At 32.5% G+C, this 12,249-nt stretch overlaps 1 protein-coding gene across 2 annotated transcripts; it reads left to right on the plus strand.

The window, feature by feature from the left end:
* The first annotated feature begins 361 nt into the window (after positions 1 to 361).
* LOC139522867 (shiftless antiviral inhibitor of ribosomal frameshifting protein homolog) lies at positions 362 to 11,728 on the plus strand. Of its 2 annotated transcripts, XM_071316478.1 has the most exons (7): positions 362 to 514; positions 1,178 to 1,319; positions 2,685 to 2,731; positions 4,573 to 4,704; positions 6,592 to 6,701; positions 9,039 to 9,205; positions 11,259 to 11,728. In XM_071316478.1, the coding sequence occupies exons 1-7, from the start codon at positions 479 to 481 to the stop codon at positions 11,459 to 11,461; spliced, it is 837 nt and encodes a 278-aa protein (XP_071172579.1). In that variant the 5' UTR covers positions 362 to 478; the 3' UTR covers positions 11,462 to 11,728. The 2 variants fall into 2 exon arrangements, with proteins under 2 accessions (XP_071172579.1, XP_071172580.1); XM_071316479.1 differs by lacking the exon at positions 4,573 to 4,704.
* The last annotated feature ends 521 nt before the right edge of the window (positions 11,729 to 12,249 follow it).

Below are 12,249 nucleotides of genomic sequence, written 5' to 3' on the forward strand. Positions count from 1 at the left end.
AAATGCATGCTTCTTTTGTAGGCAGATTGTGTGCTTAAATGAACGATGACCACAGTTTTTATTTTGTATATGATAAAGTATATTTATAGAAAAAAAAAATAGCGAAATCCTATACTTAAAAAAAAAGATTTATAACAGCGAGCCCCCTAAAAATGTTTCATTTTATATTGAGAGAAGAATGTTAACATTTAAAAGAAAAACAATATTAATTTGACAGAAAAATACATCCAGGTGCTTTCCAGTAAAAAGTCAAACTGTACAGTTAGGTCAGTCCAATCCAGTCAATGAATAAAGTTGAAGAGATCAATCCAGTCCGGTAATGAATTTCACTTTGTCGAGTTGTATTTACGCTTTAATATTTGAAATTTAAAAATAAACATAACGACCACGTAGATTTGAATTGAGGAAGTACATTATTAAATTTTTATTTATTGATCAGTTGTTTTTATAAGATAAAACTATTACACATAACAATCTGATGGCCGACATTATCTATATAAGAGAAAATGATCAGGTATGTTTATCCACACAAGTGAGGGAAAGAGAGTGAGTTTATCCACACGAGAGAGAGAGAGAGAGAGAGAGAGAGAGAGAGAGAGAGAGAGGTTATACTGCTCTGGTGTTTATTCTAGGACACTTGGAACGCACAATGCGAGTGACCGCTTTATACTTGTATATATACGTCAAAAAGCGATTTTTTAAAATTATTTATTTTAACTGTTTATATATGTCTTATTCCGTGCTGAATGGTCCCAGTGCAGTGCGTGCTGCCAATTCTTGCCAAGATAGTAACCATGCATATTCGGAATCAAACGTTGAAGAATATACATACTAATTTATTTATTGTAATATAATAATCCATTTGGATTCTACAAATAAGTATTAATGGTCTCTAAAATGTAAATACTTGATTGAATGGATAAACACGACCAATATAACAATACACAAGGATAAACACTATGAATATATAAGATCATTTATGATAAATATTTAGCTAGTTTTGGTGGATAATTTTGTATATTTGAATGATAAGAATAAAAAAGAATATTGTATATTCCAATGAATAGTTTTGTTGGCATTCTGAATTTGCAGAACCATATTGACAATCATTTCAGTGGGAAATGAAATATTAAGTGTTCTTATTTCTACATCGTATAAAAAAAACCCTTTATTAAAGGCACTACCAGTACCTATAATAAGTCCAAGAGTACAACGTCTACGAGAGCTATTTAGAGGTCGCTTTGCGTATGAAGAAGCAGAGAGACTTATAAACCACCACCAGGGGGATCTCCAAGCTACTGTTAATTTTGTGCTCACAGGTACGTTTGCCTAGTTAACATTTATTGTAGCTAGCTGTAAAAAATAAAGATAAACGCGAAATAGGGCGTATTCGCATTTCCCAGATAGGAAAACCCAATTGTTTTTCTAACCGTTGTCATAGGTAAAAAAAAACAAAAAGGGGGAGTTGGATGTGGAATAATAGTGCATAAATCTGAAAAATGAAATAAACAATGGTTCATATTCAGAAAAGACAATAACAATCAAAACCAAGGAGTAAACAAAGACTCACAAAACCAAAGGACATTTACAGCAACAGTTATAAATAATATTTAAGAACTCCACTAAAAACAGGGAGTGAAATCAGGTGCTCCGGAAGGGTAAGCATTTCCTGCACCGTATACGGCACCCGTCGTGTCATTTCTTTGTTCAGTTTGGTAATGATGAAAGGTTATTATGACTGAGGAAGAATATCAGATATGATTTCTGACACACTTTTGTCATAATGGCCAATCAGCTCATGATGGCGACCGTAAAATATCTTGAGTGATGACCTTAATTTGATCGATTCATAGCCCTGTCTTAGCAACTTTTAAGAAAGCAGTATTCCTCGTTCAATAAAATCAACGTACTTTGAGCTAGCTATAGAGTAACGTATCAATTGAGACACATATACTCCATATGCTGGTACCGCTTGGATGTTGCTACACAGAAATGGAAAGTTGACTATAGGAAAATTAAAATCATCGCGTTTGTCCTAAATTTTGGTATTCAACCTACCATCAGTAGTCATTTCGAGAAAAAGGTCTAAATATGAAAATTAGGCATATGGTGACAAAAAAAACAAATAATAAATTTTCGTTTATCATCGAACACTTATAAAAACAGATTGAATCTATTACAGCGGAGATTTTCGTACAATCATTTCAGTACAGTGAACTTACAACTTATATATAAAAAGGCCGAAAGCTTTAAGAAAAGTAGACAAAATATGTCTTCTGTGTTTAATCAAAAGCAGATGTCATGCAAAATGTTGTAGGATTTTCATTTATTCTAAAACCTTCCTTATAATTCGGAGTATTAAAATAGTTACAGTGGTTTTCATTCTTGGCCGTTTTATATTTTTATTTATTATTTTTTCATGTTTCTTTAGTAACTATCATATGTCCTATGTCCTATTTTGTTTAATAGGTATTTAACAATTACAACAAAGAGATTATCGTAGTTGGTGAATTTGCATTACTTAAATAACCCTTGATGCTTATCGTATTAAGGCTGTGATTTTCAAATCAAGTATTACCCTATTTCCTGGTCAAATAGTTCAATATTGTGTCCACCATAGTAACTCGCTATCAAATATGTTTTGGGTTTTAAAGCATTTTTCTATTTTAAATGATACATTGCAGCTGATTTACCAGCCATTAGAAATATCAGCAGATCCGATGACGAAGGGGTAGGTATTAAATCATACTGAAAAATAACTTAACTAACCATATCTTATTATTTGCATTGCTAAAATCACAAAAATACTTAACTCCGAGGATAATCCAAAAAGGAAAGTCCCTAATCAAATGGCAAAATCAATAGCATAAACACATCAAACGAATGGATAACAATTGTCATATTCCTGACCTGGTACAGGAATTTTCTAAAATAGAAAATGGTGGACTGAACCTGGGTTTGAAGCTGGATAAACCTCTCACTTGTATGACAGTCGCATCAAATTCCATTATATTGACAATGATGTGTGAAATAAACAAGCATACATAATAGGTAAAAATAAGGGTACAGCAGTCAACATTATTTTATAATTTTAATCACTATTAAAACATACAAATATGCAACAAAGATGCATAAAATGACATATTAGCCAAATTAAAATATAGGAATACACAAATTTATCATAATACAAATACATAATGACGGGATGTATCAGTCCAAAGCCACGTCATATTTGTGTCAAAGAAACTGAAAAGGCATACAGACAAGGCACATTATCATTACTGAAAGACAAGAATACAATAACATTTTACAATAGCTCAATCACGGGATGTATAAGTATATAGCTATGTTATATGCATCAAAGAAACACCAAAAAGGCAATGCAAATGAAATGTCTAAATACCAAACTGTGCTATGTTTCAAGTTGGGCAGAACTTTTAAGCGAAAAATTCAAACTACCAGTGAGCATTTTAGCGCTAAAATTATTTTAGAGCCGGAATAATCCGTTCACCTGTATATTCGATAGTTTAACTAACCTTACCATACTAAAAATGTGGACAGTTTTATGCTGGTTATTTGATCAATCATAGAAATAAATGTTTATGAACAAAAGAAGGAAAGAAAAGTGCAATATGTGATAGATACAGATATGGAATCGACATAGTAATGAAATGCATCGAAATAGCACGTAGAAGTCTGGTATTACTAAAAAACTAAATTACCGAACTCCGGGAAAAATTCTAAAAGGAAAGTCCCTAAGCAAACTGCAAAACACATCAAACGAATGCACAACATCTGTCATATGAATTCCTGAATTGGTAGAGATATTTTTGTATGTAGAAAATGGTGGATAAAACCTGGTTTCAAACCTAGCTTAACCTCTCCAACTCAAATTCTATTATAGTGACAACAATGTGTGAACAAAACAAACATATTTAAAAGATAGAAATGTCAAAAATATAGGTAAAACATTCTGTCATAACCTCAATCATTATAAAAACAAAGAAATATGTCAACAAAGAAAAACAAAAAAGGAATATTGAATAACTACATTACCAAACTCGAAAGTCAGGAATACAAAAATTTACCAAAGCAATAGTAAATGTTAGGAAATACACTAAATATATGTCATGGATTGAATAATTCCATTATTTATTTAGGGCAACCCTTTTTAAATCAATGAACAGAAATAATCATAGCTTTGATAGCAGTTAATTTTAATTTTTATAGGGATGAGTGTAATGCTATCATTTGTCGTGAAAATTGTTTAATATAACACAATTGGTTAAGAAAAACAGACCCTAATTTAGAAATTTATTTCAAATGGAGTTTTTGTACAACCTACTTTCGGCTACGGTACTTTTACACTTTTAAACATTTGAGGATTAGGAAATTAGTGCTAAATCAATTTAGAAACGTGTCTAAAAACAGGATTTTTTTGTCGGGTATTGAATCATTTTCTTTCGTTTTTTGGAGATAATATTTTGTTTGACCAAATTTATCTATTTTACAATACGAAATAATGAACAAAGGATAATACGTTCTTATTATATCTACATTGTTTCACTGCAGTGGCAAATTGTGAGAAACAACAGAGCATGGAGAGAACTCGCACAACAGGGCCAGTTGACGCACGAAGAACGTCAGTACGCATGTGGACCATGTGATAACGTTTGGTGGCGAAAAGTACCAGCAAGAAAGAGGGTAACGTGTTCTTATAGTAATAATCATATCGTATAGGATGCGCATGTAAGATGACGATTATTATTTTTTTTTCATTTGAAGAGAAATGTGTTAACGTGAGGCGAAAACCCTTTTGGAAAAATCGTATATAGACTAACAACGCACCATGGAAAAGCATGGAAAAGCATGGAAAAGCATGGAAAAGCAAGGAAAAGCATGGAAAAGCAAGGAAAAGCATGAAAATGCATGGAAAAGACAACTACCAGTATACAAAACACAACATTGAAGATTAAGCAACACGAACCCGAAAGCTGTGAGTAATATCATGTGTTGCTGAAGGTTAAGGATATCTTGTTCCACATACGACATCCTTAGTGTTACTCATATAATGATAAGTCTTACGGTGATTAGTGGTTACGTTGTTATCTGTGAATAAGAATATTCAATAATGGTCAACCAACTCGTCATAGAGTCCGTAAAGTTATCGAAGGGATGATTTCGACTACACCACTTGGAAGTCTTTGTTTACGAGGTTCCTTGTAAGCAGTAACCCTTTACCAAGCAAATCATGATAAGTAAGCATTGGAATAATGTATTGACTGGAAGATATTTACTCTATATGCAGGTGCTGTTGGAAAGTTCACAATTGGGAGGCTGAAATTATCTTTTTTTTTGTAGCAAGTTTTTGTTCTCAACCGATTCTCATGATCAATTTCTAGATTTAAGGAAATCAAATGTGAGGCAGACTTAAATGCGTCCATTATTATATGAGATGGATTCGTTCAACATAGTCACCAAACGTTGAATTATTCAGTGAGAGGTAGGAGGTAAACTTCTTTGAATTCATCAAAAGAAGCTCTTGTATGAAGTCAGTCTCACATTAGAATAATAGATACAAAATAACTTGGAGAGAAGAGGAGCACAATTGGTTCCATGGGAATGCGAATTTTTAAAAACACGTGCACGTTCTCCAAAAATAACAAATATGTTGCAAATCAAGAAATCAATCATTTTAATGCTGTCATTTTGAGAAAATTTTTGTTTTGAATCAAAGTGATTTTTTTAAGAGTACGATTTATCCAACCCTAAGACTTGTTTCTACGTTTGGACATTTTATTTTTGTAGCAAAGCGGGGCCAATTGTTTCAATTGGTAATTTAGATTTTAATTTTGAATGCTTGTGTAAAGAGATTTCGGAATACTTGTGCACAGTGTTGAAAGGTCAAATGGTGTTTTTTTTTTAAATCTACGGCACGATGAAAGATTCTTATATTGTTTGTACGCTACAAATTTTTTAATTTTATTTTATAGTATCCACATCGCATGCACGCCGCCTATCGATTAGGCAGTTTCACAATGATTTTAAAGCCCGGCTTTGATTGCTCGTGAACATTAATGTTTATAATTTAGAAAGAGGTTTCATAAAGCACTTGGAAGACCCAACAATATAAAGTTGTTTGTACGGACACTTATGTAATTTCAGGGAAATGGCAGTTGTTATCTGATAGTTGTTTCTATGTATGTTACATTGTCGTTTGTGTTTTTGCTGCACTTCATGATCAGTATTCTGTTGTTTCGTTGTTTCCCTCTTATAGTTGATGTGTTTTCCTCGCTTTTAGTTCGATTAATGACTTTTGAACAGGGTATACTACTGTTTATAAGGTATTAAATACAGCGAAGGGAGACACAGTTCTTCTTTGGTTCGAAATATCTAAGAAACAGACATTTGATTACTCCGGATTTCCTCCTTCGTATGTGTCGTTGGGGTAATTGTTGAGATTCTTAGTGATTTGTTATTACATAATTAATTCCCTTAACAAGCCGTTTATGTGATTTACAAAAAACAATGATATTAAAGGCTTTATCTGCTGGGACAATTGCATATGTAAAACATTTTGTTTTTTTGCAGGTATCGAAATGTAAACGGTGTAATGTTCGATACGACGCCATACCTCGTCACAGGGAGTGGGGATGGGCAGAATTCGCCTGTAATAACATCAACTGCGGACATGTGTTTAGGTATTTAGTTTTTTTTATATGTTTTAGTGGTACTTGACTACCAATACAATCAATCATTTTGATACTTGTACACAAACATGTACGCTTTCAATATTTAAATATCTTTGATCGTGACATTCTTTTATTATTGAACAACAAGTTGATACAAAAATAAAAGTGAAAGTAATTCTACAAAAGTTTAAAAGTCACAATTAGTTGTTTCGATGAATTTGCAAAATAGTGTTTTATCAACAAAATGGATCAACAACTATATATGATACTTCGAATAGCAGTATTTTTTCCTTCTAATCCTTCAAAGGTATGAACAAACATGATATAATATTTGAATACTTTTCCTTATTGTCGCGTTTTCGTGCTATTTAGCAAAATAGTGTTGCATAAGTATTATGTCTCAGAGCTACATATTGCAACTAAATAACATAGTTTGAAAGGATTATTAAGAAATATATGAGGTCGATGTCAGAAAATATCATTTTTTTTGGTATTATTAAGTATTAGACACTTGGCAAGTTTGTGCCAGATACAAAACTTAATATTTATCTGAAAAAAATGTTTAACATAAATACCGAACTCCAATGTAAATGAAAAAGAGACAGTCCATACAAACAGACAAAATCAAACGCTATCAATCAATGAAACAAGCGAAAAAATAAATACCATTTTCTGGACTTGGTACAGGCATTTTAGAAGAAAATGATGGGTAAAACTTGATTTGTACCTACCTTAACCTCCCACTAATATGGCAACTAGGTGTGCAACCCAAATATAATTATATTAGGTTGTTATGACAATGATTGGGATCATAAAATGAAATACAGACATTTGCACATAACAAAAAGAAGAAACGACAGGACGTCAAGACAAAGCGACAGAACACATCAAAATATTTACACTATAAGACAGTTCCGGCGATCCATAGTCTTGAATTTAATTCTTATCTGATCCCGTGATTGCTGCACAGTTTAGGATGGTTTTGAATGTTTGCTTTCTCTGTTCCTTTTATGCTTAATGGTATAATATGGTGGTGGTTCTAGGTTTACATAGTATATGACTACATCAACATCATAACTCGGTTCATTTAATCCCTTTTAAAGTTTTTTGTGGGGATTTACATTCTTGTCCTTTTCGGTTATCAAGTTTTAATTAGTTTATTGGGTTTTCAAATGTTTTGGTTTCGATCGTCATTAATGCAACATTAAATGTAGAATCGCACATCTAGTGCAATGAAATTGGCAAGTTTTATATGATCGCAAAATGCAGCAACTGTGTCAATCCGTACAAATGGTATTCATTGTTACACTTTTGTCGTGTAACTTTGAAAATAAATACTTAATTTCGGTCTCTATTGGCGAATTCATTCTTAAGGTTGCACTTTGTAAATACAGCTGTTTCTCAAAGACGCCTCTTTTGGGGAGTAACTGAATATTCATAGAAAATTAATTTTGTTTACATACTGGTTCCCAGTTATGCTCTCTGTGTTCCATATCGCAGAGACAGAACTTGGGAATGTTACCAGTAAATAAACACGTGCATATTGTTTACATTGAAATCTGTGGTAACCTTTCATTCGAGGTAGGAGTAGTTAAGAAAATTAGTGTAAGTTTAAACTCTGAGAAGTTCAGAGCATATACACGTTGAAAATATGCCGCACAGCCCTATATTATGACCTTTGAAAAAAATTGTGGTGCATATGAACTTTCAATTCTAGGATAAGATTTTTTTCAAAACTTCATAGTAAAAGTGGTACAGTTTTAGCCGTAAAAGGAGTTCCTATGGGAAATTGCATTGTCAATATTTACAGAAATGCAACCTTAAGGATACCGTAAGTGCAGCTTTGAAAAAGGTTACATAGCAGCTTTAGTATTTGGTTAGTTATGGTAAACGTATGACATGTTATTAAATGGGTTACTGATTTTCATCCTAATTCATCTATAGCTGTTTAGTTTGACGTCTTTTTATTATTTTGACTTGATGACTCTTTATACTGTCATGTATTTTTGCGTTTCCATTATTTGTTTCAAGAAATAAATTTTCGATTGGTTATGCGCATCAAGCTGATTTTTAAATTTGTACAATATTGGGTTAATTTCGTATACTGATCAAATATATTGTTTGGTGTGTACAACTGTTGCTGGAAAACTGAAAATGCAGCTAAAGACATTGCACATGGGTTTAAACAAAGTTTACAATTTTGATCAATGCGTTTGACTGTCCCTCTGGTATCTTTCGCCCATCTTTTAAAACCGAGTTCAGAAAAGCACAACAAGCAGACGTTATAAACACAAATATTTTTTTATGATACCTTTCTTATATTTAACAAAATATGCATGCTTACAGAGGATTTGGTCAAATGGAAAACACATGGAGCCCCTGTTTCCGCTGTAGAACACCATGCTTACCAGTGAAAATTTTCCCCAGAAAAAAACGGAGCGATATAGAAAGAACTCAAAGAAGAGCTCGGGATGATCATTCTTGTTTCAGTCATAACTGCTTCAGAAGAGCAAGTGAGTTTTTAAATTTAAGCGAAATACGTTTGCCCGTAAACAAATTATGTTGATCACATTTGCGCGCATATATCTTTCAGGTAAACATATGAATGACTTTAATTTAATAATTTTCATAATAATTATGAGTATAAATAATTTACTTTGAAAATATTTTTAATTCAAATTATTTATTGTTTATATTGAATTCTAAGACAAAATAAAGTGTTCATGATAAATCCCGTTAGAGCTTAAATCATATTTGTAACTTCATTGCAAGTATTTCAGAGTTAACAAGTACCCCGAATAGTAATTGCTTTAAAATTGGTCAATAAGTTTAGTAATTAACTGTTTACAAAACTTTTGAATTTTTGAAATACTTTTACCTCAGGAATAGATTACCTCAGCTGTATTTGGCAAAACTTTTAGGAATGTTTATTCTCAATGCTCTTCAACTTCGTACTTTATTTGGCCTTTTAAACTTTTTTGAATTCGAGCGTCACTGATGAGTCTTTTGTATACTAAACGCGCGTCTATCTTAAATACAAAGTTTAATCCAGTTATCTATGATGAGTTTATTTACAACCACTGGGTCGATGCCACTGCTGGTTGAGTTTCAATTCCCCGAGGGTATCACCAGCCCAGTAGTCAGCACTTCTTTGCTAACATCAGTTATCATTGATATGGGATATGGTCATATGAATTAATCAATTGTTTACAAAACTTTTGAATTTTTGAAATACTTAGGCTTTTTTACCTCAGGAATAGATTACCTCAGCTGTATTTGGAAAAACTTAAAGGAATTTTGGTCCTCAATGCTCTTCAACTTCGTACTTTATTTGGTCTTTTTAACTTTTTTGGATTCGAGCGTCACTGATGAGTCTTTTGTATACGAAAAACGCGGCTGGCTTTAAAAAACTAAATTTGATCCTGGTATCTATCATGAGTTTATTTACAACCTCTGGGTCGAAGCCACTGCTGGTTGAGTTTTAATTCCCCGAGGATATCACCATTCCAGTAGTCAGCACTTATGTGCTGACATAAATACATTGATATGGTCATATTTATAAATCAACTGTTTACAAAACTTTTGAATTTTTGAAATACTAAGGCATTTCTACCTCAGGAATAGATTACCTTAGCTGTATTTGACAAACTTTTAGGAATTTTGGTCCTCAATGCTCTACGACTTCGTACTTTAGTTGGCCTTTTTAACTTTTTTGGATTCGATCGTCACTTATGAGTCTTTTGTAGACGAAACGCGCGTCTGGCGTAAATACAAAATTTAATCCTGGTATCTATATTGAGCTTATTCACAACCACTTGTTTTATTTTTTTATCCTACATCGAACTTTTGATGTCGTTCCTTAGTATACGATGGAACGACTTATCCTGCTTGTAATTCCATTTTTACCTCCTCGTCGGAGAGTAGGGGACTTAGATTAATAAATAAATAAGTATTATTACCTGTATTTCCCTGTCAAATAAATGTGCGCAAATGTAATCAAAAGCTGTGCGCAAACGTATGATTTTTGCGCGCAAATGTAATGGTAATGCGCGCAAAGGTAATGCATCGAATCTAAAGCTCAATGCAACTAAATACTTACATTCTTAATGTTAAGGATTTTTAAAATTTTAATTCCACTAGGCTTTTACCAATTTTTAGAGTGAAACAAGTCATAATCACATGTTAATAAATATGAATAAAAAAATACAAATGATTACGACTTAATGAACAATCAAAATGACAAATGCGTGCCTGTTATTATCCCACGAAAGAAATTGTTAGCATTGTGATCTTCCAACTTATTGATTAGAAACATGTACTTAAAATCTACCTTTTCCCGCTTCTTATATTTATTTTGTAAAATATGGATATATATACTAGTCTCTTTAGTTTTTCAATCTACATCGAAACATCATGGCTCCTAGAAATCAGTTGCGTCAATTTAATGGTCGCATATATAAGGTATAAGGTTTCGTTCTAGGCATATAATATTTGCCATAAATTCAATAATGGATTATTTCATCAATTAATCAAAATGTCACTTTCTCTATTTATTTCAAAATAAAGCTGGACCTCAACTAGGAGGGATTTGTGTCCATCCAAAGTCATTACGTAGAGGAGAAAGAGCTGTATTCCCTAGTCATAGTCACAATAGTACAGGCTCGACCATCGATACATTCCTCACTCAGGACGATTTGTTCTCTCGGATGTCGGACTTTGGACCTGATGTTTCCGATATCGACGAAGACGATGGTGATGATAGCAATTGAGCAGTATATTGAATATCATTGGACATTAATTTGAATGGATAATTTGAACTTTTAGACATAAAATCGACTTTATGAAAGCAGTATAAAGGAAGATGTAAAAGAAAATAGCTTGGACTGGTTTACCCAACTTCTTACATTCCTCTTTGGGTTGAGGAATATATTTAAGTGAGCACTGATGACTATGACGTATAAATTTATCAACGAACTATTCCAATGTGCACCTTAATTTATATTATGTATGGTGTCAATAAATCTACATTTAGAGTTTTAAGATTGTCAATGAAACACGTCAACTGTCTTCCAAAGAACCAAGACTTTATACTTCATATACTTTATAAGATATCTCCTAAAGTCTATAAGTTATATTATGAATATTTTTCATATGAGATATATTACATACTTTATAAGATATTTAAAAAGTAAAATCACATAAATACTGAACTCCGAGGAAAATTCCAAAAGGAAAGTCCCTAATCAAATGGCAAAATCAAAAGCTCAAACATATCAAACGGAATTGGATAACAACTGTCATATTCCAGACTTGGTACAGGCATTTTTTCGTATGTAGAAAATGGTGAAGTGAACCTGGATTTATAGCTAGCTAAACCTCTCACTTGTATGACAGTCAAATCAAATTCAATTATATTGAAAACGATGCGTGAACAAAATAAATAGACACTATGTAAAAATGGAAAAAATGGGGGTACAGCAGTCAATATTGTGTAACAATCTTAATCTCTATATCGATATTTATAACTTGCTATACCTCCCACTTGACAATTGTTTAT

Source organism: Mytilus edulis, chromosome 5 (genome assembly GCF_963676685.1).
Source record: "Mytilus edulis chromosome 5, xbMytEdul2.2, whole genome shotgun sequence".
NCBI lineage: Eukaryota > Metazoa > Mollusca > Bivalvia > Mytilida > Mytilidae > Mytilus > Mytilus edulis.

Coding starts and splice junctions, on each gene's coding strand:
- LOC139522867 (XM_071316478.1), top strand. CDS start 479: ATGGCCGACATTATCTATATAAGAGAAAATGATCAG. Junction 515..1,177: donor ATATAAGAGAAAATGATCAG/GTATGTTTATCC, acceptor CCTTTATTAAAG/GCACTACCAGTACCTATAAT. Junction 6,702..9,038: donor AACTGCGGACATGTGTTTAG/GTATTTAGTTTT, acceptor GCATGCTTACAG/AGGATTTGGTCAAATGGAAA.